This window comes from Labrus mixtus, chromosome 10 (genome assembly GCF_963584025.1).
Source record: "Labrus mixtus chromosome 10, fLabMix1.1, whole genome shotgun sequence".
In the NCBI taxonomy this organism is placed as follows: Eukaryota; Metazoa; Chordata; class Actinopteri; order Labriformes; family Labridae; genus Labrus; species Labrus mixtus.
The window spans coordinates 27,546,763-27,572,476 of record NC_083621.1 but is presented as its reverse complement, the minus strand read 5'-3'; the positions used below and the strand labels follow the sequence as shown (position 1 = coordinate 27,572,476).

The 25,714-nt window shown below is 42.3% G+C and overlaps 2 protein-coding genes across 7 annotated transcripts in view; both read left to right on the top strand.

Annotated features, from left to right (window-relative positions):
• cyfip2 (cytoplasmic FMR1 interacting protein 2) overlaps window positions 1-15,852 on the top strand; it is a 29,937-nt gene extending 14,085 nt beyond the window's left edge. Inside the window, exons 8-30 of one of the 3 annotated variants that reach the window (XM_061048964.1) lie at window positions 528-656; window positions 754-858; window positions 960-1,048; window positions 1,170-1,407; window positions 2,045-2,197; window positions 3,445-3,584; window positions 4,478-4,625; window positions 5,574-5,727; window positions 5,831-5,987; window positions 6,073-6,169; window positions 6,255-6,331; window positions 6,422-6,530; window positions 6,628-6,747; window positions 6,849-7,048; window positions 7,131-7,218; window positions 7,851-7,994; window positions 8,149-8,239; window positions 10,355-10,485; window positions 12,102-12,174; window positions 12,265-12,359; window positions 12,482-12,720; window positions 13,705-13,852; window positions 13,950-15,852. In XM_061048964.1, coding sequence (XP_060904947.1) covers window positions 528-656; window positions 754-858; window positions 960-1,048; window positions 1,170-1,407; window positions 2,045-2,197; window positions 3,445-3,584; window positions 4,478-4,625; window positions 5,574-5,727; window positions 5,831-5,987; window positions 6,073-6,169; window positions 6,255-6,331; window positions 6,422-6,530; window positions 6,628-6,747; window positions 6,849-7,048; window positions 7,131-7,218; window positions 7,851-7,994; window positions 8,149-8,239; window positions 10,355-10,485; window positions 12,102-12,174; window positions 12,265-12,359; window positions 12,482-12,720; window positions 13,705-13,852; window positions 13,950-14,117 — 3,093 coding nt within the window. In that variant the 3' untranslated portion in view covers window positions 14,118-15,852. Of the gene's footprint in view, window positions 1-527; window positions 657-753; window positions 859-959; window positions 1,049-1,169; window positions 1,408-2,044; window positions 2,198-3,444; window positions 3,585-4,477; window positions 4,626-5,573; window positions 5,728-5,830; window positions 5,988-6,072; window positions 6,170-6,254; window positions 6,332-6,421; window positions 6,531-6,627; window positions 6,748-6,848; window positions 7,049-7,130; window positions 7,219-7,850; window positions 7,995-8,148; window positions 8,240-10,354; window positions 10,486-10,897; window positions 11,995-12,101; window positions 12,175-12,264; window positions 12,360-12,481; window positions 12,725-13,704; window positions 13,853-13,949 lie in introns of those variants that run through there. The other 2 variants (XM_061048962.1, XM_061048963.1) reach the window with 2 other exon arrangements.
• A 689-nt stretch (window positions 15,853-16,541) lies between these two features.
• Window positions 16,542-25,603, top strand: hmmr (hyaluronan-mediated motility receptor (RHAMM)). 4 transcript variants are annotated; one of them, XM_061048958.1, is made up of 21 exons: window positions 16,542-16,674; window positions 16,845-16,943; window positions 17,031-17,104; window positions 17,208-17,285; window positions 17,457-17,645; window positions 17,771-17,857; window positions 18,360-18,471; window positions 18,562-18,627; window positions 20,084-20,157; window positions 20,237-20,307; window positions 20,388-20,755; window positions 20,855-21,003; window positions 21,087-21,301; window positions 22,429-22,545; window positions 22,651-22,851; window positions 22,946-23,635; window positions 23,717-23,789; window positions 24,598-24,774; window positions 24,856-25,018; window positions 25,173-25,380; window positions 25,443-25,603. In XM_061048958.1, the coding sequence occupies exons 1-20, from the start codon at window positions 16,629-16,631 to the stop codon at window positions 25,184-25,186; spliced, it is 3,063 nt and encodes a 1,020-aa protein (XP_060904941.1). In that variant the 5' UTR covers window positions 16,542-16,628; the 3' UTR covers window positions 25,187-25,380; window positions 25,443-25,603. The 4 variants fall into 4 exon arrangements, with proteins under 4 accessions (XP_060904941.1, XP_060904942.1, XP_060904943.1 ...); XM_061048959.1 differs by having other exon boundaries at window positions 25,173-25,388; window positions 25,455-25,603; XM_061048960.1 differs by having other exon boundaries at window positions 25,173-25,388.
• The last annotated feature ends 111 nt before the right edge of the window (window positions 25,604-25,714 follow it).

Sequence of the window (25,714 nt, the reverse complement as noted above, 5' to 3'; positions counted from 1 at the left end):
ATGTCGCAGACACTGAAGCTTCAGTGTTTATCCAGCTCTACATCAGTCTTGAAACCTTTCTGTGTTCTTACCTCTCTCCAATTTTCAAAAGCATCTTCAGTCCGAATTCAGAAACATTGAAGAGAGCTGTCTCCCCCCGTCCCCCTCTTCCCTCGAAGTGAAAGCAGGTTGCCATGTGACATACATTAAAGCTTCAGTGTTTAGCCTGCTCTACATTGGTCTTGAAACCTTTCTGCATTCTAACCTCTCTCCAATATTGATCCTAGTTTGAGCACGTTTCTGCTGGTGGAGCTTTTTAGATACATGCAGAGGCTTTTTAGGTCAACCAGTTTGCTTGCAAGCATCTGTTGCTAGAAACATAGAAGGAGGACATACTGGCTGCTGCATTGTTGTCAGTGAAGCCTTCAACATAGCATTTTTCCTTAATGTCTGATCATATAGTAAGGTCATTTTACAATTTAATTAGAATTTATCTGAAGGTGACCTGTTTTTCCACCTTCTCTTGTTCCTGCTCTTTTTCTCTGTAGTGCCTACACCAACAGTTGGAGGTGATTCCTGGCTACGAGGAGCTTTTGGCCGACATCGTCAACATCTGTGTCGACTATTATGAGAACAAGATGTATTTGACCCCCAGTGAGAAACACATGCTGCTTAAGGTAAATGCATTGTCACCTCCTGCTGCTTACCCACACACTGTAGCCGGCTAAATGACCTTTACTTTAATGTTAAACAATCCGTCTCTTCTTGTGTCAGGTGATGGGCTTTGGTTTGTACCTGATGGATGGGAACGTGAGTAATATCTACAAACTAGATGCCAAGAAGAGGATCAACCTGAGCAAGATCGACAAGTTCTTTAAAGTAAGGTTTTTTTTTTTTTTTTGCTTCTTCAGCAGCTCTGTGATCCAGTTTTCTTTGTGTGCATGATATGACTGTGAACCATTCTTTGCTGCGTTTCTCAGCTCCAAGTGGTGCCACTATTTGGAGACATGCAGATAGAACTGTCCCGCTACATCGAGACGAGTGCTCACTATGAAGAAAACAAGTCCAAGTAAGCAGACTTGTCTAGCCAACTGTATTAAAGATTTACAGATACGCTCAGGTATTCTTGACCACAGCACCATCTGCTCGCTCACCCTCAACCCTCCATCGTCTTCCATTTTTGTGCCCAGGTGGACGTGCACCCAGAGCAGCATCTCGCCTCAGTACAACCTGTGTGAGCAGATGGTGCAGATCAGGGAGGACCACATCCGTTTCATCTCGGAGCTGGCGCGCTACAGCAACAGCGAGGTGGTGACGGGCTCGGGCCTGGACAGCCAGAAGTCAGACGAGGAGTACAGAGAGCTGTTCGACCTGGCTCTGAGGGGCCTGCAGCTGCTGTCCAAGTGGAGCACACATGTCATGGAAGTGGTGAGTGACTGAGTTTACTGAGTGAAGGCTGGGATAGATAAATGTGGGATATTTAAAGAGGACATATCATTCCCCTTTTCCACCTTTTCAAACAGTCCCCTGTGGTCTAAATGAAACATCTGTGCTGTGCTTTGTTCAAAATATAACATGAATCAAGCACCAGAGGAGGTTTGTGACCCTGTATAAACCAGCTCTCTCAGAACGCTCCGTTTTGGTGTGTGTGTCTCTTTAAATGTAATGACCCCCCCTGAGTTTTCCCGGTAGACATCACTCCTCTGTAGCGAGAATAAAAATGGCAGACCTGCCCAAAAGTTTTGTTCTAGGCTGAGGGTGGAGTCAATGGATGGAGATATCAGGGGAGGGGAGGGGATTTTTTTTTTACCAGAATCCCACTGTGACATCACAAAGAGAGCACATTTTTCTCTGTGTTGTAAGACTTATGCAGAGCACAAACAAAGGACTGGATGGGTTCATTTCACATTTTGTGGGTCAGTAGACACTCAGGTTACCAAATATATGTTGAAAAACACTGTATAAGAGGATTTTTCATAATATTTCCCCTTTAAACGTGTGGGTTCAGGTATGACATATTTTTGGTAGCTTTAAAGTATTAATAGCTCTCTTTGTCTTTTTTCAGTACTCCTGGAAGCTGGTCCATCCCACAGATAAGTTCTGCAACAAGGACTGCCCCGGCACAGCAGAGGAGTATGAACGAGCCACGCGTTACAACTACACCAGCGAGGAGAAATTTGCCCTGGTGGAGGTCATTGCCATGATCAAAGGGCTGCAGGTATAAAAAAAATAACAATTACTCTTTGAAGTCTGTGCTTTGAAAGCTCTGTATATTGCCATTCATTCAACCTTAAAGGGATAGTTCAACATTTTTTTGAACTATCCGTCAGTGAGTTTGTAAAGAAGATCAAAAACACTCTCATATCAATGATGTCGATTAGAGCCGGGGGGGGGGGGGGGATGGTATGGGGAAAGATTTCTAGGGCCCAGCTTCATGAGGGGCCGTGACGGGTAGCAGAAACAAAATCCATCCTAAATCAAAGCAATGAAAACACATTTCTTTTACACCGAAATACTCAGCCCTTCTTTTTAATACAATGAAAACACATATTGTTTATAGCTGCCTTTTTCAAAATGTAACAACCCCCTTCCTTTCCATTTCTTAAAAGGGTTAACCTTTTTTATTTATTGAACTTTTTTTAATTTTATTTTTTTAAGATTTATTTTTGGGCTTTTTATGCCTTTAATGAAGAGATAGGACAGTGGATAGAGTCGGAAATCAGGGAGGGAGAGAGAGAGAGTGGGGAATGACGTGCGGGAAAGGAGCCACAGGCCGGACCCGAACCCTGGGCCGCCAGCCTGGAAGACCATAGCCTCCATACGCGCACTAAGCACTGCGCCACCAGCGCCCCATTTATTGAACTTTTTATTGAACTTAAAGGTTAGACCAATAATGTCGGACCTTGTACACCCATACCACGACCTGCACACGAATAAGGATGGCAGAACATAAAGAATGCACGGGCATTTGACCCCAAGGCAACAATAAGTTGTTAACAAACAGTTCCAATAGCTGTTCGGATCCAGGCAGTGGATGCAGATGTTAGCTAGGAGGCTAGCGTATGCGTATAGGCTACTGATCCTATACGCATGCACTTATATGATTAAATGGCGTCTGCAGAGGACCCATTGAGTCCGCTTTTCAGGTGCCGAGGCATTTCTTTGGGCAGACCTGATCAGAGTTCCTGCTTTTATATACCTGAGTTTAGTGACTCTACAGCTTGGTAGCTCTGAGCATCAGACTTAAAAACCAGGGAAGCAGAAGACCCTGTACTACTGTTTATACTCTTAGAGATGGTTTGTTAAAACCATTTTAAGACGCACATTTAAATGCTGAGTATTTCTTTAAGTCTTAAAACATGGGGGTTGGATTATATGTTTAGCTCTATAAAGAAAGCATGTTGATGATCAGTAGTGCTTGAGGTCAGGATGTTGATATATGGTACTTTGTTTTAAACTGTGAAGGTTCTGATGGGCCGAATGGAGTCAGTGTTCAACCAGGCCATCAGGAATACAATCTACGCAGCGCTGCAGGACTTTGCCCAGATGACCCTGAGAGAGCCTCTGCGCCAGGCTGTACGCAAGAAGAAGAACGTCCTCATTAGGTACACTCTCAACTGGCAACTTACACCTTCTTTTACATCCCTCCTCCTGGGCGATCACACACTTATTCACACTTTGAGTCAACATGTATTTCCTAAAGCGTCCCCAGTGACCACTCTGGATCTGATCTCACTTTCCCCCTTCATATGTAAAACAACACAGAGCCTCATTCACCTTCATTACACTAACATTAAAGGCCTTTGCACACTGAGCCCGATGCGTTTATTTTTCTATACATTCTGAAAACTGGCAGTATGAGACAAAATGCCTCGTAGATCACGCAGAGTGATCCAGCAGAGAAGATGATTTTCTGCTTCTTTCACTCCTTGGAAAAAAAAAACCAAAACAACAAGACAAGAGTGAGCAAAGTTTCACCTGTCAATCAAAGAGTAACCACACATTTAAAGGAACACCACCGATTTCCACGATGCAACTGATCCTGAACAGCGGCTGACAGTTTGAGGTAGTTAAAGTTCCGAAAGAAATAATGATGGACGAAAGTTTCAGAGTCAGTGTGCCAACATGATGGAAATAACATGGGATCGTATTTATTTCTTAACGTGCCTCAATTTTGGACGAAAAAAACGGACTCAGTGTGCAATGGCCTTAAATGATGTTAACAAACCGTGATACTACTGTGTGTTATCATTGTGTGGATACGGGGAGAGAGGGTGGTCACATGAGAGGACACACTAATAAAACAATGTGAACAAAAGCCTCCAGCTCCATGTGCAGCCTGAGCTCTCATACCTGTGGTGAGTTCACAACCAGCATTAAGAATGTCCTCTTGTGTCCGATCACCCAGGATGGATGTTGATAATACTGTAAAAATTATCTGACGGCTCTCATGTTAAAGACAGGAAGCTCTTCTAAAATCCTCTCTTCTTCTCTGCAGTGTTCTTCAGGCCATTCGTAAGACGGTCTGTGACTGGGAGGGGGCGAGGGAACCTCCAAATGACCCCTGTCTGAGGGGGGAGAAGGACCCCAAAGGTGGATTTGACATCAAAGTGCCGCGCAGGGCTGTAGGACCCTCGAGCACACAGGTGAGTCATGGGACAGGTCTTTACAGAGCTTTTAAACTGGCCTGTGGGCTTGATGTTTGAGTTACAGTACAGGCCTGATGTTAACAGTTTGAACCATCCTGCATCAGGCCTTTTAAACCCAGATACAAAGAGCAAAGATGATGTGAAGATTATATTTTATAATGATGACGACCACCACCACAGACATCTTGTTGCCCCCTGCTCGTCCTGAATGTAAACGGCTAAATGACTTCATCCAAAAAGTTCCCATATTGGCTTCACTGCTGTTAGTTCTATGATGATAATAATAGTTATGAATGTCTTTTAGTGGCTTCAACAGTTTGACCACTGTAGAGCAGAATCCTGTCTACAATCCTTTAGATTCTTGAGATGTGAGATCAGGCAGCGTTTTAGTGGAAGTTGTAGTAAGGCAACACTCCCATAGCTGGATCATGTTGGCACCTCAAAGGAAGATAGAGAAGGCTGAGTAGAAGACGATTGAATGAATGAAACCGTATATATGGAGGCGTGTCTCCTCACTTGTTCATGTCTGATAAAAGGATAGAGCTCCAGTATACATTCCACTAAATGTGAATCTTCTGAATCTTCCTTTTGCCTTTGTATTTATATTTTGTGTCCAGCACCCAGTACTCCATGATTCAAATGCCTTTTTGGATGAATGAAACTGTAACATGTAACACAATTTGGTGCGGTCTTTTAAATCCCAACACTACATGTCGCACCTCCTAGAGTAAAAGGTTTTATTCTGAATGTTCACCCCAAAACAGAGCTCTTTCTTGTCTTTGAATCAACTCGATGCTAATGAAAAGTATAAACAGGAAATCACAGCCACGTTAATGTTTTGGTACCTGTTGATGATCAATGATTCATTACAGAGATTTGTGAGCAACCCTCCCTCAGACTAGCTTCATCACTGTTTGTGTCTTCACCCTCGCCTTCCTCCTGCAGCTGTACATGGTGCGCACCATGCTGGAGTCCTTGATAGCGGATAAGAGCGGCTCTAAGAAGACGCTCCGCAGCAGCCTGGATGGACCCATAGTGGTGGCTATAGAGGACTTCCACAAACATTCCTTCTTCTTCACACACCTGCTCAACTTCAGTGGTGAGTGGACCATACTGAAGCCACCCTGTTTCATCTGAATCGTATTGCTAGTAGATCTGTAGGTATTTGAAGAATTTCCTTTTTCTTCTCCCCCCCTGTCCAGAGGCCCTGCAGCAGTGCTGTGACCTCTCCCAGCTGTGGTTCAGAGAGTTCTTCCTGGAGCTGACCATGGGTCGCAGAATCCAGTTCCCCATTGAGATGTCCATGCCCTGGATCCTCACCGACCACATCCTGGAGACCAAGGAGCCCTCCATGATGGAGTAAGACAAACACATCGAGGGCTGAACTTTGATTGTGATTTTTCACTTTGAGAGTTTATTATAACTACGACTCTCTCTCCTCCAGATATGTGCTGTATCCTCTAGACCTTTACAACGACAGTGGCTACTACGCTCTCACTAAGTTCAAGAAACAGTTCCTGTATGATGAAATCGAGGCTGAGGTAACGTTGAATGGCCATCTCTTGAATTCAAAATTAAAATGCTGCAATCTCTACATCACCTTCTCTTTTCCCCCCTTGCTTTTAGGTGAACCTCTGCTTTGACCAGTTTGTCTACAAGTTAGCGGATCAGATATTTGCCTACTACAAAGCAATGGCTGGAAGGTAGAAGTGACTTTCTTGTTTGACATTTTTTAAATTGAAGCGCTGCAGCAGGCAGTAAACTTCATCTGCAAAATCCTGTGTGTTTCACAGCGTCCTCCTGGACAAGCGTTTCCGAGCAGAGTGTAAAAACTATGGTGTGATCATCCCGTACCCTCCTTCAAACCGCTATGAAACCCTGCTCAAACAGAGACACGTTCAGGTACTAGACACCATGAGATCAGGTGTCAAAGCCTGTGTATTTGATTTTCTGTCTCGTACCATTACCATTGCTGAACTCTTCCTTCTTTGTATTGCAGCTGCTGGGTCGCTCTATTGACCTGAACCGTCTGATCACTCAGAGGATCTCAGCAGCGATGTACAAGTCCCTGGACCACGCCATCAGCCGCTTTGAGAGCGAGGACCTCACTTCCATAGTGGTAAGACCCCCCCCCCCCTCCACCAGGGACACAGATACTCCCACACTAACATCAGTTCAAACTGAGCTTCATCATCCTTATGTCACACCCGTCTCTGGCAGGAGCTGGAGTGGCTGCTGGAGATCAACAGACTAACCCACCGGCTTCTGTGCAAGCACATGACCCTGGACAGCTTCGACGCCATGTTCCGCGAGGCCAACCACAATGTGTCCGCTCCCTACGGACGAATCACACTCCACGTCTTCTGGGAACTCAACTTTGATTTCCTGCCTAACTACTGCTACAACGGATCCACAAACCGGTTGGTTATTTTTTGCGTTGAATCGTTGTGTAGATACATTTTTTGTCCCTGCTTTGATTTTAAAATGTTGTTTTCTCTTCAGTTTCGTACGCACAGCCATTCCCTTCACCCAGGAGCCTCAAAGAGACAAGCCAGCTAATGTGCAGCCTTACTACCTGTATGGGTCCAAGGTATGGTGCTATATTTGATATGTTTGTGAGATTTTCTTAAAGGGGACATATTATGAAAAATCCACTTGTACAGTGTTTTTGAACATATATTTGGGTGAGTGTCTACTGACCCACAACATGTGAAATAAACGATCCAGTCCTTTGTTTGTGGTCTGCATAAGTCTTATAACACAGTGGGAAATGCTCTGTTTCAAATGTGCTCTCCTTGTGATGTCACAGTGGGATTCTGGTAAAAAAAAAATCCCCTCCCCTCCCCTGATATCTCCACCCATAGACTCCACCTCCAGCCTAGAGCAAAACTTTTGTGCTGGTCAACCATTTTTATTCTCACTACAGAGGAGTGATGTCTAACAGGAAACTCAGGGGGGTCATTACATTTAAAGAGACACACACACCAAAACGGCGCGTTCTGAGAGAGCTGGTTTATACAGGGTCACAAACCTCCTCTGGTGCTTGATTCATGTTATATGTTGACCAAAGCACAGCACAGATGTTTCATTTAGACCACAGGGGACTGTTTGAAAAGGTGGAGAAGGGGGAGAATATGTCCTCTTTAAATCTTAGAGCAGTATGTATAAAGGAAACCCCTCTTCCTACTGTTCCAGACTGACATTGTTTCTCTCTCTTCCCAGCCTCTGAACATCGCCTACTCCCACATATACAGCTCCTACAGAAACTTTGTTGGCCCGCCTCACTTCAAGACCATCTGCCGTCTCCTTGGTTACCAAGGCATTGCAGTCGTGATGGAGGAGCTGCTGAAGATTGTCAAGAGCCTGGTATTTATCTTCATTTTCCATCGCAGCCCTGAAATCACATTTTCTTCCCCCTCAGTGGGCTGCGTTCTGACGGTAAAATCTTTTGTTCCCTCTTTGTGCCCGCTCCCACTCTTCCCCCTGCTGCGTTCTATCCATCTTCCCTGTCACTTTGCAGTTACAGGGCACCATACTGCAGTATGTAAAAACACTGATCGAAGTCATGCCGAAGATCTGTCGCCTACCGCGCCATGAGTACGGCTCACCAGGTGAGACTACAATCCCCACTGTCACTGTGAACAGAGGGCATGTTGGGAAAATGTGTAGTGTTTGTATCAGTCACAAAACCCACTGCACGACATTTACGCTGTATTCTATTTGATTAGATGTTTACACGAGTGGCAGACCAGATGGTTAATGTAAAATGTGGATGTCATGTCATCTCTTTAGTCAATAATATAATCAGAATATGTAAATCATGTCACTCTGTCTGTGTTAGTGATAATGAGAGGGAAAAAAATGAACAAACCTGACACGAGGCGCTTTGTCGTATCAGCTTAATTTGATCTTGCATGAAGTTACTTCTTTCTACAATGAACAAAACATGAAATATATTATTATTTAAAGTGCATTCCAGGTGAGTAAAAATAAAGAGTTTCTCATCAGAAGTACAGACGGTGTAAATGCTCATTGGTACCAAAAATGTTTTAGGGTGATGGGCTACACTTTTAGTCATGAAAACATAACATACTTTGTCTCATTAAGATAGATACTCTCTGAATGCTTCATTTCAAACAGTTTTGAAAGAATGTCTTTCTGGACAGAACACCAAACTCTTAAATTACCATTCAAAGAAAAGAAAAGAAAAAACATCGATACATTATTTGGTGGAAGATTCAGCACCCATATAAGTTACTGAGGGTGATCGCTTTTTAAAATGTAATAAATACCAGTATTTGTTTTACCAAATTTAGACCAACTATATGAAAACATAATGACATTACCATCAGCCTCTGCTGTATTTATGTTTTTCAAACTACTTAGCATATGTTAGCATGCTATCATGTGCTAAATGTGCTAACACGTTTATCTTGGTCTGGTAGTAGTTTTTTTAAGTAGCGCTTGGACGTTCAGATATTTGACCTGCTTAGCAACAGCATGCTAACATCACCACTGTGAGCAGATTATCATTCAAATGTTAGCATTGATCTATCAACTCTCACATAGCTGCATGGACTCTAAGCTTCTCCCCTTACTTCTGAACAAGACATTCTTTTGTCATTGTGGAAAAAAAAACACTTTCATGATTATGCAAGTTAGCATATTTTTTATGCTAGTCAATATCCTTCCATTGATACCATCGAGCTATTCCCTCCCCGTTTAAACGCCAGCTCAGCGTTCCTCCTGGCTTACCCCTCTAGTCTTTTGTGAGCACCTCTTCAAGTCAGGGCTTGGAAACAAAATCTAACTGGAATGAGAAATCACTTGGAGCAGCTGTGAAGCATTCGCAGCACATCGTCAGCAGAGGAAAACGCTGACATCATGTGAACCACTGCATCACCAGAATCAGCCAGCCTGTAGTTTAAACAGGAGAGGGGGGAGTAGATGTGCTAATGTGGAAAATGAGAGATTTAACAAATACATTAAGACATACAAATGATCTATTTTTAAATCATGTTTACCTCTGCAAAAGAAGACTAACACCCTCACATTGAGATCAGGCACACATGTTTGTTCCATGAAGTCACAGACGCTGCTTTCCCTTCTTGTCTACTTTCCAGCACAGATCTCTGCGTACAGATTAGAGGTCGGTCAGATGGTCGCTCTGTATGAGGAGTGTTTAGTTAATCTGTAGATTACTGATGTTCTGTACCCAGAGTTCTGTACCTGGCTTACTGCCTGTGATCTTACTGTCAGCGGTTAATGATCCTCCCGTCGTCTGCTGCGACGGCCTGATGCTCGCACCAAATGTGGGTCAGGGCAGCTGTGCAGACATGCTGACACCTTCCTGATTCATCCAGGTGGCAATAGATTAGACATAAGGAAGTAACAGAGGACACACACCGCTTAGCCGTGCAGTATGTTAGACTGCAGGAATGAAGTGGTTGCATAATAATCGACTTTGTGTGTGTTCTTTTTTTTTTTTTTTAAGATTTATTTTTGGGCTTTTTGTGCCTTTTAATGGAGAGATAGGACAGTGGATAGAAATGGAAATCAGGGAAAGGAACCACAGGCTGGATTTGAACCAGGACCGCCCGCTTGGAAGACCACAGCCTCCATAGCTGGTGGCGTACACTAACCACTGCGCCACCAGCACCCCCTCTGTGCGTTATTTTAACATGTGTCACCAGAAGGGAATCCGAGCTGTACTTTTTCCATTCCAGGTATCCTGGAGTTCTTCCACCATCAGCTCAAGGACATCATTGAGTATGCTGAGCTGAAGACAGATGTTTTCCAGAGCTTAAGGGAGGTAGGGAATGCCATCCTCTTCTGCCTGCTCATCGAGCAAGCTCTGGTAAGACATTTTTTTTTTACTATAAGCATTGATGACTATTTTTAACTATTTCATTGTTATTAAACCCCCTGACCGTATCAACGTCTGCTGTGGTTGTTGTCACTTGTGTTCTTTCTGGACAAATCCATTGTCTCCCTTTTACAACCCTGCTTCCCCAACCTTTTTATGTTATTGTTCTCTGTTGTCCCTGGCAACGCTCAGTGACAGGGTTCCACTAATGTGTTAAAGTAACTGTCTTGACTGCCATGTTTTTCTGTGGGTGACCAATAACTTGTGAATCCACATCTGAAATAAAATGTCGTGGACACAACCACTCCATGTGCCCCTTGAAGAATGTTTTAACATTTGATGTTGTTGGTTTTTTTTCTGAAACAAAACTCTATTTTTCATTACACGCTGGCATCGTCCTCAGGTGGTAAGGATTTAGGTTTTGTTATTGCAATCACAGAGGCAGAATATGTCTCTTTCTTTCTTACCAGTTCTTGATTTGGGGGCTGCTGTCTTTCTGTTTCTTTGTTCTGTCTTTGTTGGTTCGGCACACACAGTTTATCTTCAACCGGCCACAAAAGACAAAGGACTGAGACGAGTCCTTTTGTTTGACACAGATTAGTGAAATGTCACTTCTTGGACCCTAAAGACTCAAGAAATGTCTGACATTGGGATCAGATGTTTGAATCCAAACTATTTTCTTACCCAAAGCACAGATTTTGCTCCTGTGTTTTAATATTTGTAAGTCGATAGACAGCTGATAGAACTCATGTGGTTGGTTGTTGGTACAGTGTTGTGCTGAACTCTTCTGGTTCTGGGCACCTGAGACTGCCTGTCTACCTGTCTAGATAACACTACTCAGCTGTCACTTTCTCTACCATGTCTTTCTCACTGCACTTGTGTGTGTGTGTGTGTGTGTGTGTGTGTGTGTGTGTGTGTGTGTGTGTGTGTCTGCGTGCAGGCAGGTGTGCATAATGTTGGTTCCGTGTGTGTGTGTGTGTGTGTGTGTGTGTGTGTCTCTACCTTCTTAAATCATTGCATGCCTCTGTTTTCCATCACCTTTACCTGTAGTTGAGTCTGATTCACAGCATGTGTTGACTAACAGTTGCCATGCCAATCCCTTAGCACGTTGACTTCACGTGGCAGATATATACACTAACACACTAACGTCTCACAAAGACGGATCAGCGTTTATTGCGATGTAAACATGACCTCTTGCTGCTAAAAGAGATTACATGGGATGTTGTACTTAAAGAGTGTGACAAATGATCACCTGCTAACTGTGGCTTGTCATCGCGCCCTGATAAACATAGCAACGGACAAATACACTTATCTCAGTCTGCGCATAAGCTGACTATCGTGTTGACTAATCCATCAATCCATCCCATGTCTGTCTTTGGAATAACATTTAGCTTTAGATGATGTCGCTCCTTTTATAAAAGCACAACTCTTCAAACGTTTTGTGACAGAGTTAAAGGAACTCATCTAAAAACTATCGAGCAGCATCTTTTTTTTTTTTTATCACCATCCCGTCATGGCCACCAGCATGCTCTGTAAAAGGATGTCCACGGTGCAAAGTGGGTGCTGAACTTTGAGTGACCCTTTGTTGTAATGTGTTTGAATCTTAGTCGCAGGAGGAAGTGTGTGACCTGCTCCACGCTGCGCCCTTCCAGAACATTCTGCCTCGAGTTTACATCAAAGGTAAACGAAAGCATTACAGGCAGGAAGCTTGAAAAGTGAAGTCATGTACCTACTGATGTAATTTCCCTGCTTGTGTTTGTGGGTTTATAGAGGGAGAGCGTCTGGAGGTGAGGATGAAACGGCTGGAAGCAAAGTACGCCCCTCTCCACCTTGTGCCTCTAATTGAGAGGTTGGGAACCCCCCAGGTGAGACCAACTGAATCCTATGTTTGCCCAACTTTGATTTTCTGTATATTTTATCCATAATCCACTTTTTTTTTCTTCAAATCTTAATGCTAAAAGTATTGTTGCCGTTTTTTTCATACCAGCAAATTGCCATTGCCCGCGAGGGGGACCTGCTGACCAAAGAGCGTCTGTGCTGTGGCCTCTCCATGTTCGAGGTCATCTTGACGCGCATCCGTAGTTTCCTGCAGGACGGGGTGTGGCGCGGGCCCCCTCCCACCAACGGGGTGATGCACGTCGACGAGTGTATGGAGTTCCACCGCCTGTGGAGTGCCATGCAGTTTGTGTACTGCATCCCCGTGGGCACGCACGAGTTCACGGCAGAGTAAGTAGCACAGGATAGTTTTATAAAATGTCTAAAATCGAATGCAAATGAACTCTGAGAAACATACATATCACAGCCTGGCTTCTTTTTCCCAGAAGGAGCGTTTCCTATATCTTTTCTATCAGGGGGAAGCAGACTTCTTCTGATCCAAAAAAGAAATGCAAAATATTGCAAAAACTTTGCTTATGTGGAAAAGTTGATATGAGTAGAAAGAGAAGATGTGAAAAAAGCACAAGGGAAGCCGACTTCTTCAGTAGACTTTGATGTTGCAGTGTGGGCTTCTGCTCCCTCTGCACAAGACAAAGCATTTCAAGCACGTGTATGACTAGCCCTGTTGCAGAAGGAGAGCCTTAAAGTCAAATAAAAAAAAGGGGGGGGAAGCTGTAGGTGGTATATGTGACCACATCTTGGTTCAAATCCAGACAAGGAACATTATACCAGAAAAAAAAAGATAATGAAGTACTATGGATGGGCTACACTGAGATCAGAAGAGACGAGATGCTCGTCTTCTCACACACTCCTGCACCCGTGATCCCATCAGCCCCGTCCTTCATCACCTCCACTGGCTCCCCATCCCCCAGTGTATCCACTTCAAACTTCCATATTATCACATGCAAAGCCCTTCATACCCTGCCCCCCTACCTCCATCGGCACACTCCCACCTGCACTCTCAGGTCTGCTGATGCAAACCTCCTGCCCCCCACTGCAGGACTAACCATCGGTCCTGGGGGGACAGGGCCTTCTCCAATGCCGCTCCCACCCTCAGGAACTCCCTCCCAAACTCTCCACCTTCTACATCATCTACAACACTAACAAACTCTGTTCTCATACACATCTTTGTATTGTTTTCATTGTTTTGTTTTCTTGATGTTGTTTGTTGAGTGTCTGTGAGTATTCAGAAAAGCGCTAGGTAAGTCTAATGTAATATTATTATTTTTATTATATGGAAGCACAACTCATGCGTCATTGTGCCTCTCTTTCCAGGCAGTGCTTTGGGGACGGCCTGAACTGGGCCGGCTGTGCCATCATCGTGCTGTTGGGACAGCAGCGCCGCTTTGACCTCTTTGACTTCTGTTACCATCTGCTCAAAGTCCAAAGGCAGGACGGCAAGGATGAGATCATCAAGAACGTGGTGGGTAGACTGCATGTGTTACATGTCCGAGCACAAAAGCAGTTCTCCATATCGTCCCACTAATCATTTCTTCTACTTTGTCTTTTTTCCTTGGCAGCCCCTGAAAAAGATGGCCGACCGCATTAGGAAGTACCAGATCCTAAACAACGAGATCTTTGCAATCCTGAACAAGTACATGAAGGCAGTGGAGACGGACAGTTCTACTGTGGAGCATGTCCGCTGTTTCCAGCCTCCTATACACCAATCCCTGGCTACCACCTGTTGAAAAGAGCCTTCATGCATAGTGCACAAACACAGGCGAACACACAGAGCTGTGAAACTGATTTCTGCCTCTCATTGGTCTCATAGAGGTTAAGATTAGGCTTTTAGAATTCAAGGACAAATCTTAAGCTGTTCCTATATCTAAAACGTGACTGTCTTTTAATTCTCAAAGCCGCCTAACAGTGGGCCAGGCCAGAGGCAGAAGTGTAAACTCACACCTTTTCCTTTTTTTATTTAACTCTCTGTGTGGCTCTCACTCAAACTCATGCATGCCTTTGCTTCCTCCTTCTGCTGCACACCTGTGGACCACTGACTCAATTGCCAAAAGTGTAACTCTCATTGAATCTGAAGCAACTTGTTTGAATTCACAGCCTAAATGCCTTTCAGAATTCACAATGAAACGCTGAGACAAACAAATTAAACTAAATCATAATAAACTACTAAATAACAAGATAAATAACCGATTCTTAAAGTCATATAAAGAGGGAAACATGGTGCTCTCAACAGTACTAGCACAGGCACCAGTACACCTACATACTGTCATACATGCCATCTGTTATGACCCAAACCTGTTTCTTATGATTCATTTCAGCCTCTTCACTCATGTTGATCATAATCCGGCTTGCCCATGTCCATGAAGCATAACGTCTTATCATGATGCATTTCAGTACTTCTTCTTCGTCCTTTTCTTCACCTGCTTGCTTTCACAGGAATGAAGATGCATAGCGTTCTTGATTTGCTTTTATTTATCTTAACCCTCCCCTGCATCTGATTTTTTTCTTGCTTCCTCCTTAAAACACATTTTAATTCGATACCAGTCCCACTGTAAATTTCACTGTTGAACTAAGTGAAGTGTTGAGTGTTGTAATTGTTCTTGTTTTTAATAATTAATATTTTTAATTTACACATCCTTGGTATACTTGCCTCTCTACTACTGGCTGGAAACCTCATTAACTGTTTTTTTTTGTCTGCTGGAAAGATTTTTATATTCTGTAAATGAATACAGTGATATTATTTACAGTTTGGAGAAAAAAAAACATCTTCATCTGGGTAAATGTTTTTGCTTTTTCAAGAGTAAAAAAACAACAAAAGAAACAAGATTAGAAAATACCTCTAGGTTGTATAAAGATAGTGCTGTACTAGATTAACCTGTTTTGAGTGTGAGTGGATGATGTTGGTCTTGCAGACCTATACTGCACATAAAGGAAAACATAACTAAAATGTCAGTTATAATTAAAGGGCAGTTTCCTTAATATAGTCAGTATTTACTATTCTTGGATATTTTTCTTTAGATATAGCAGTGTTATCAAAATATGCAAAAATCTGTCCTTATTTTTCTTATGAAGGAAACAAATGAATTATGACGTAACCCTCATCAAACAGCCCTGCGATCGTTTTTCTGCTCCGTTTTGAATGAAGACCGTTTCTTTTTGTAACTCCTGTGTCTTTTTATCATATTTATTCAACTCTGACGTATTGTTCATTTCAAGGTTAATCTAGTCAAAATGAAGGTATCCATGTATCATCTCAAAACCTTAGCATGGCAAGTGTAATTTATTGTCAACAATGGCTCCATTTGTGACATGAGGCTTTGTTTATGATATTGTTGTACAAGTGACCATGTTTTGAAGTACAAAAAAAGTGGAGAAAAAGAATATAACATGTACAACAATGGTCCTGCAAAGGATTTAAAATTCAGTTGTATTTCCATGAAATAAAAAAAATGTTTAACTGAAAAATGAAGTTTTATTTTTTTACATTTTTTTTTTTAATTTAATGTGGAAATTATGCTATTCTTAGTTTACAGGTAAATTGAAAGGATCCAGCGTTGTCCTGTTTTTGAAATATTGAGCTTGTTTCAGAAAATAACATTTTCTGAGCAGTTAAATAAAATGAGTAGCTAGTCAGAAATGTCTGTATGGTCCAGTTATCTCATCTTTCTCTGAAATGTTAATGTCGCATCCTGTGGACTAACAATTTTTGAAAGCATGCAACCATTGATCACATGGTTGATCTCGATTACTTTATAGTTTCCGTAAATTGTAATGAATAAAGATTATTAGACACTTAAAGATTCAAAAAAATGTATAATATCTCAAAGACCGTTAATATATAAAACTGATAAACTTCACAAAGTGGAAACAGAATGAATGATGAATTTATATTTGAATTTAAGCGAATACTTTTTGTACGACGGAGGATTAGGGCCACGTTAAAAAACGTTTTTCTTTTTAATTTACGACTTTAATCTCGTAATTTTTTTTAACGTGGTCCTAATCCTCCGTTGTATTTTTGAAACCAATAAAAAGAAGTGATTCTCCAAAATCCAAATATGAAGGGACGGATGACGTAAATCCGGACTGGATGCTCATTGGTCAAACGTACGTAAACGTGCATATGACGTAAATTTGAAATTTCAGCGGTGAAGCGTTTGTTGTTGTGTGTCAGGAGCTGCACCGCAGCCTTATTGCTACGGTTAGAAGTTAAGAGTTATTCATATATCGCTGCTTTTAAAATGTCTTTTTCAAGAGCCCCTTTGAAAAGGTTCAACGAGCACTTAGGTAAGTTTCATCCACAACGTCGTAGCTTGTTTTATATGGTGAATTTATCCATCGTTTGTTAGCTTGGGCTAGCTGAAACACAGATAATTGCTAATGGTAAAAAAACGTTTTTTCTTAAAATTTTACAATTTAAGAAATACAAATAAATAACACAGTCCCTCTGCTAACAGGTTGTGCCCCTGCCCCGGGATCCTATGAGGTTAAACCTGGAGACATGAGGGGAGCTGCTTCCTTCGACAGGTCTGATCGATTCAAACTTGTTAAGACAGGTGAGTAACTGTGAGGCACGGTGCAACAAGGAGAGTCAGCTTGTTGTCTTTAACATAATGTTTTGTAACACTTCTTCTTGTCCCCAGCTCTACTGCCTCCACCGTCCCCCTCCAAATCTTTAATGTCACCTGTTCGCAGAACTATGTCGGTTGATGGGCTGGTGAGTTTTCAGCATGTTAAAATGCCACTCATCAACAGATCTGGTAGTCCTACAGCTGTTCCTAGACTAACCCCCCCCCTCTTTTTCTCTTGTGCAAACCTAGGTCGAAGGGTCAAGTGTAAAAAAAGACAAGAATGCCATGACTATGGAGAGGAAACAACAGAAACTCTTGGAGAAAGAGGTACACTTCATCGAAGGAACATTTGTGTTTCAGGATTTCCACATTTGAATCCCCCTGTAATCTGTGGCATGTGTATCATCTAGTCAGAACTGAGCCAATGACAACAGATGTTACATTTTGTATTGTTCCTATAACTACAGAAGTCATAACAACAGCATTTATCGCTTCCAGATAAGGTCCCTAGTTCAACAGCGAGGGGAGCAGGATCGTCGCTCACTGGCTCTGGAAGAAGAGCTGAAGAAGGTGGAGGCCAAACTGCTGGCTGCAGTTCGGGAGAAGACGGGCCTTGCTGCGAATGTCACGACCCTTGAAAGACAGCGGGCTGAGCTCAAGAAAGTCAACGAGTTCTTAAAAAACAAGGTGTGCTTGGCCTCAATGTCAGATGATTCTCTATTTATTTTATTTTCCTGAATTCACCAGGACCTGGATGAAATTTGTCTTAGCATTGTGGGATGAATGCTGTTTTTTTTTTTTTTTTTTTTAAGGTGTCTGCTGACACTACAAAAAAGAAAATCAATTCTCTCACAATGGAGTTGATGGAGGCCAGGAGCACATTGGATCTGAAAAACAAGGTACAACATATATGCAAATACTTCCTTTATTTAGGGTTTAAAGACAGGGTTGGTAATTTCTGAAAACTAGCATGATTTTGAAAGTAGCATTCCCTCTGTGCTCCCTCAAAAGCCACGCCCCTCACTTACATGCACAAGCGCCGTAGCCCCAGAAGCGGACCTCAGCTCATAGCTTTGAGTGTGGACTCGTGCATGCAAGGGGTAGAGAACGAGCAGGGAGCCGTGATTGGTTCATCATATTGTTACCGCGTGGCAGACATTGGTCGAAGTTTTTACAGACTTACAACTAATACAGATGACAGACTTTTTTTTTTTTCAGAGTACATGAGTTATTAATGTCTGTCAGGACCTAAAGACAATTTCAACCCAAATCTTAAAAAGTATATCTGGAGGAAATTACCAACCCTGCTTTTAAGCTAAATGGTGAATGAGTCAATAAGCACATTTCCAGCTGCAGCAACAGTTGTTTCTTATGTTATTATTATTATGTATTTCTGTGTAGGAGTTAAATGTACTGCACGTTAACACCAAAGGCCAACTGAAGCTGCTAGAAACTGACCTGCATGCTGCCAGAGCTACAGTCACTACACTCAAAGACAGAAACAAAGACTTGGGTAAGATTAACCTTCAGCTGAAAGGACTACCAGTGAGATGAACAACGATAATAAATTAACCCGGACTGCACTGTTTTCACCTTTTCACAGAGGACCTTCATCATGTAACCAAAACCCTGAATGAAGAGCTTGAGAATGAGAATGCCAAACTGCAAGGTGAGATTTTCACTTTGATACCCATTGAGTCATTATTACCCATAACTGTTTGAAAACATAGTCTGGACTATTTCCAAGGTCTCAGTCTGTGTCATGTCCAGACCCCTTTTTGTACAGGTTGAGAGTTACCTTAAGACCTTATGTGATTTAGATAATGACCCCCCCTCGGTTGTGTGTTGCACTAACATGGAATCAGAAAATATTTACTGACATGTACTGTTCTCCCTATATAATGTCAAGGCTCAATGTTGCATTAGCTTCTTAACATGAATAAAAATCGGCTTAAACCTAATACTTGCAGACGATTCTTTGAGGTACCTGAATTAGTCACTAAAAAATAATGATTTTCTCACTGCAAGCCCATCTTTTATTGTTCTAAAACAGGAAAAGCAGAGGGGGAAAACTTGCAACAAAAAAAAACACTTCCTACTAGCGCTGGTCGATATGGACCAAAACGTATATCTCAATATTGTTTTGCTGAATGAGCAATACTTGATATATTTATCGATATTTTAATTCTAAAAATAAAAACACATGGGCCAACGGCCAAATGTGTTCAGTGTTTCCCCTAGGTTTACAGCGTTGGGGGGGTGGGGACAAGCCAACACGGCGACACACTTTTAATGACAGCTGTCCTTTTCTATCAGAAAGGTATCCTTAAATGACTTCTTTCCCTGATTTCCGACTCTATCCACTATCCTATCTCTACAAATTTTATTTTTTATTTTTTTATATATACTTGACACTGGTGTTTGATTAACAATAGGCTGCACAATGTCAACATGTACATGAACAATGAGAGAAATATTTATATACTTACTCTTATTTGTGTAAATATTTCTTGATATCTTACATTCCTATTCTTTTTGATTAATATTTTATTGTATAGAACTATATTTCTATATATATTTGTACAGATATATTTCTGCTATATTGTGTTTTAGAGCAACTATAACAAATGAATTTCCCTCTGGGATTAATAAAGCATTTCTGATTCTGATATAAACTAAAGTAGCTGAACTGGAGGCTCTATGGATGACACGTGTAACATTATTTTAATGCTACATAAACTATCCATATAAACAATGTTGTCTTACCCTATATCTTGTTCGAAAATATATCGATCTTAAAAACTTTATATCGCCCAGCCCTTCTACCTTGATTGATATTCTTATCAATAACAGACTAATCATCACATGAGCCTCTGAGTTTGGCTAAATGTGGTTTATAGTTTGCATTGGATTATTTACTTTACAAATTGTGGATGTGGCAGATTTAAACGGCATTAAGCTAACAGATGACTTTTACCATTATTACAAGACACAAGAGGTCAGAGATAATACTAAAAAAGAAAAGTGGGTAAAGGTGGATGTATGTCTGTATTTATGACCTTGATGTAAAAAATTAAAGATACATGTCACTGTGTTTTTCTGATTGTGTTTCTGTTCTTTTCCAGCTGTGATTCGGGAGCTGAGAGAGGAGATCAGAGCCCTGCAGGGATACCTGGACACGGCCAATGACAAGATCCAGGTATTTACTAGGCCTATAAGAAAAATCTTTGGAAATGTGACCTCATTCTGGGACATGCTTGACCTGTTTGCTTTTCTAGGATCTTCGCTTGAATCTCAAAGAGCAGACGAGGGAGAAGGCTGTCGCTGGTTGTCAGGTGGAGAAAACAAAGTAAGCCACTGGGTCCTTCAAACAAGTACGATCTCACCTGTATACCATGAAACTATTCCTTCACTTGTTTTCTTTTACAGAGAGCTAGAGACAGAACTAGAGCAGTGCACTGCTGAGTTAAACAACACTCAAGGGGAGCTGAGAGGTAAAGAGGAGGAGGCTCAGAGATTCAAACAAGAGCTGCAGTCTTCAAAGGATGCTTTAGTGGAAGTGGAGAAGAGGTTGGAGGATCAGGAGCTGGAGCTTCAGTCTTCACAGAGGTCGGTGAGCGACATGGAGGAGCAAATGAAGACAGCCAACCAAGAAGTCCAAGAGTCTCGAGCAACGGTCCGGCAGCAGGAGACTGAGCTTGCGAGGCTGAGGGAGGTGCTCAGGAGGACAGAGAAGGAGCTTGATGAGAGGGTGGAACATCTTGAACAGAGGTATCTGTTCTGTGAGGAAGAGAGATGTAAGTTCCCCAACATCCTGTTGCAATGTTTTAAATAATTGAAAAAGTAAGTTGACGGTCATTTGATGGATGTATTGTGGATTTTTTGTTTGTTTTTAGGCAAGACTCAAGAGCAGGGTCTAAGGAGGGTGCAGGAGTTGAAGACGGAGCTTAATTTGCTAAAGGAGGCTAAAAGAGATGAGGGCAACAGACTGATTCAGCTCGAGCAAGAACACTCCGCTCTAACTGAGGAGCTGACGAAAGAAAAGGTAGCACGGAAGTTTTGTCTTCATTTGTTAGATTGAATTTGAATCACTTTGGCTGTAACTGATCCGTTGCTGATTTTCTGCAGGCACTCGTAGACTCCCTGACCGTGCTGGTGGAGCAGGAGCGGGAGGAGTCAGAGGAGAGGTTCAGACAGCTCAAGGAGGAGATGGAGGAGGTGCTGGGAGAGCTTGCTGTCTTGGAGGAGCAGGAGGAGGGGAGGCAAGAGGCTCTGAAGAGGCATCAGGAGGAGAAGGAAGAGTTGAAAAAACAGCTGAGTGACACCTGGGCAGTGTCTGAGAGGTGAGTAACAACCAAACATGCTGATAACAAGTGTTACTGGAAAGGAAAAGAAGGAACTGTCTTTGTGCTGTGACTTACAGGAATGCAGAGCTCAGAGCTACATCACAATGTTGACAGACATCGGGGTCGCTGTCCGTTTCTAACAAACTTCAGTTTTGCAAGTTATCTCTCAACCTTGTCTTTGGAGTTACGAGGCCAGCATGTTCTTTTTCTTGAATGAGGTTCTAGCTAGCCTACAGAGAAATAATAGTGCAGAGTGGTAGTCATGAGAACTAGACTAAACTGAAGTCATAATTTTGAACAAAGGCGGCCTTTTGATGTTCACCTTACAGCTCTGGCTGCAATTAAAAACTTTTAATTAGGGGCGATGGTAGAGCAGTGGTTAGTGCGTTGTGGTCCTCCAAGCAGGCAGCCCGGGTTCAAATCCGATCTGTGGCTCCTTTCCCGCGTGTCATTCCCCTCTCTCTCTCATCCTGATGTCTGACTATCCACTGTCCTGCCTATAAAATAAAGGCACAAAAGTGGCCAAGCACAATTTCTCTAAAACGAAAGAGAATACTTGATAAATTGTTTCTGTTTCTAACCCATCCATCAGTTCATCTGTTGTTATTTAATCTGTTAATTAAACCTGTCAAAGAGTTGCTCTGTTATGTAATTCACCATTGACAGACAGATTTTGTAATGTTTGAAATATATAATAACTTTCAGAAAATGTTCCTAATTATTATCTCTACAAGTAATTAAAGTCTTTGCATTTTAGAAAAACAAATTCAAAAAGAGCTCCAGTGGTGATTTTTTGGGGGCGGCTGTGGCTCAGGGGTAGAGTTGGCCGTCTCTCAACTGTAAGGTTAGGGGTTTGATCCCAAGCTCCTGCAGCCACATGGCCGATGTGTCCTTGGGCGAGACACTTAACCCCAAGTTGCTGCCGCTGCTTCCTCGGCGGCATATGAATGTGTGTGACTTGACACAGCAGCTTTTGCCCTCAGGGTGTGAATGTGTGACATGAGGTCTAAACGCGCTTTGAGTCCATTCACCATGTCATGACAAGTATAACATGAATTATTTGTTGCAGTAAAGTCAAGAAACCTGCTTTCAACACATCTAAACTGTGCTCTTGGTATTTTTAGTAAGAGCAATGATGTCACCGCTTTAAAAGAGGAACATTTAGCTGCTAAGAGGGAACTCCAAGAAGCACTCACAAACTCACTGAGCAAGATGGCAGACGTTGTCTCGGAGCTGGAGAGGTGAGTTGTACTAAGTGTTTCTTGTTGTCAAGTCTTTTTTGTGTTGGCGGTTACCCTAAAAATTCTGTCATAGAAAGTTCACAGACGGCTTATCTTACCTTTCAGCGCTAAAGAGACTCTGAAGGCAGCCGAGACGAGACGGACAGAGCTGGAAGCAGAGGTGGACAGAGTAACCGACCAGATGAAAGAGGAGACGGCTAAAGTGGCTCAACAGAAAGATGAGGAGATCAACCGAGTGAAGGAGGCCTTAGAAGAGCACCAGGAGAGGCAGTCGGCTGAGGGGAAAGCCAGGGAGGAGGATTCAAGGTGTGCTTAAAATTCACTCTCTGTCTCGGAGTTAAAATAGATGCAGCTTTTTCACCTTTTAATATTTCCCTTTATTTTTTTCTTGACTTCATAGACATTTGCTGGAGATGCAGACATCCCTCGCACAAAAAGAGGAGGAGATGAAGGCAGTGGAGGCGAGTCGCACAGCTCTGATCAGTGATCTACAACTGCAGACGAAAGAGAGAGAGGAGGCAGTGGAGCAGCTGGAGCTGCAGAAAGGTCAGAGTGTGAGAGCCCAGAAACTGCTAGAGAAGGTCAGCCAGGAAAAAGAGGAAATAATGGAACAGCTCCGACAAGAAAGAGAAGAGAAAGTGAAGATCAAGACAGCCCTGCAGGAGGAAAGGGGAGCATTGGACGTTGAAAGGAAAGAGCACGAGCAGGTCAGGTCAGAGGTGCTCGGACTACAAACCCAGCTTGAGAGAGTAGACGCGGAAAGGACACGTCTTCTGTCTGAAGTAGAACTCAAAGAGCAAGCCAGGCTCGCTCTCCAGAATACGCTGAACATGGCAGAGCAGGAGAGGAATCGACTTCAATCTCGCCTGGGTGAGGTGGAACAAGGTGGTGCAAGCTTCCGGGCCCAATTAGAGCTTATGGAAGAGAAGACGCAGGCTCTTCAGTTTATGTTGGAAGAACAACAACATGACAGAAGGGCTCTACAGGAGCAGGTAGAAGTGCTGACACAGGAAAAGGTCACACTTCAGTGGGAGATGGAGGAGCAGCGACAGGAACTCCACAAACAAATAAGTGAAGCCCAGGAGAAAAGGTGAGCACCATTTCTTTTGTGTGTGTGTATTATTAGGAGTTTTAACATTATTATTTACAAGCATCCCTTTTTTTTTCTCAGCTCACAAAGTTCAGAGGCGGAACGCTGGAGGAAACAGTTTGAGGAACTCTTTGCTAAAGTCAAGCCCTTCCAGGTCAGTCATTTCCAGAATGATCCTCATACTCCAGCTTATCTTCTTTTTCAAATATCTTTTATTGTAACATTTAGGAAAACATTTGTGACAAAGACCACAGATATGTATCTGCAGTAACTGTAGTTGCACTTTGCTTCATGGAGAATTTTAGTTCAGTTTCTGCTTTGGGATTAACTACGGAAGCCCTAAGTGGACATGCTGCATACTTTCCTATGATAACCAGTAACTTCCGGATGTTTTCTCAAGATCTCAATTTAATAGATCTCGAGGCAACAAATGTGGGTTTCCCCTGATAACATTTTATTATCAGTTGTTTTCTTGAGATCTCAACATATTTTTCATATTATTTGGGGATATCAAATTTGGTTTTCCTGCAACTATCAGATTCAATGTTTTTCATTATCTCAAAAAAAAAAAAAAAAGCTTGTTTTCTTGTGAGAAATGGATAACACTTGATTTCTAGTAATCTACAAAACACTAGACTAGTCACTGACAGGAGGATACTCCTGTTGTCCACTCTAATGCGGTGAGGTACGCCTATGTCTGTGTTTTTGCAACTCGGGGAAATAAGTGAAAGTAAGTTGAGATCTTAAGAAAACGGCCAGATATGACTTGCTATCTCAGGAAAACACAGTTAATGAAATAGATGGATGCATGTCCATTCAGGACTTCTGTATTTAAAAGGCTGCACCTTCAAAGTTTTGATTCGGTCTGGTCTCATTAACTGCACTTGAAGCCCCAGAATGAGTCAAAACAATCAATTCATGCAATCTTAATGATTTCAATGTTTGATGGTGCGGGCCCACAGGAACAGCTCAATGCGTTTGCAGCGGAGCGCAATGCACTGCTCAATGAAAACGGAGCGAACCAGGAAGAGTTAAACAAGCTGTCTGACGCCTACGCTCGTCTGCTGGGACACCAGAACCAGAAGCAGAAGATCAAACACGTGATGCAGCTAAAAGATGAGAATACCTCTCTGAAACAGGTGATACACACATTCAGAACATTTAAACAATCCACATGTTTTGTCTCAAGCGCCCACACATTGCATGCTGTGTGTGTGTAGGAGTTGTCTAAGCTGCGGTCTCAGGTGAGCCGACAGAAGACTGACCTGCAGCAGCTGAAGTCGAGCCTTCCTGGAGCCGCCCGCCGCAAGTTTGATCCCAGCAAAGCTTTCCAACACGACAAAGAGAATAGGCAAATTGACCGGACTCAACCTCTTAAAGAAGGTGAGTCCTATCAACAACCTCACTGAGACACCAAAGTGTAAAGAGAGGCTGAACTTTGGAGATAAACATAGGTAAAACAGATGTATAACTTTTCGTTATTCATTTCTTTTCATGACATCTGAGTGGAAACCTAATTCTGTGTTTGTTTTGTCAGGAAATCATGCGTGATGGAGCTCATTGTCTTCACAAGAGCCGACAACTAATCGGGTCCCAAATTACATTAGAATGGTATTTAGAATATTTAGTATTTTACTGTGACTCTTTTTATTTCTATATACTAAACAGTTAGGTCATCATTCTTAAAGTTTTACACTTTCTGTTTTAATTTTTCTAATAAATATTAGGTGTGTGTGTGTGTGTGTGTGTGTGTGTACAGGATTGAGAAAAAATAATTAGGAAACAGCTGCAATACTGAAATACACAGTCCAGAAGAGAGCAAAGGTCGAGTGAGCATTAAAGATGAGATGCTTTTAAGTGTTGAATGTGTCATTGAGTTAGATCTTTATATCTGTTTTAGTCATTGTAACCCTTTCATGTGAACCTTTCTTCTTTGTAAATAAAGACAGATGTTAACATTCTTCTAAACATGTGTTGCTGAGATTCATTGACTTCCCAGGTGTAAAAACTCTTTGAACAAAGCCTTTTTATTTATTCATTTATGAGATCTTCTTGGCCATGTCGGTCCTCAGCCAGTAG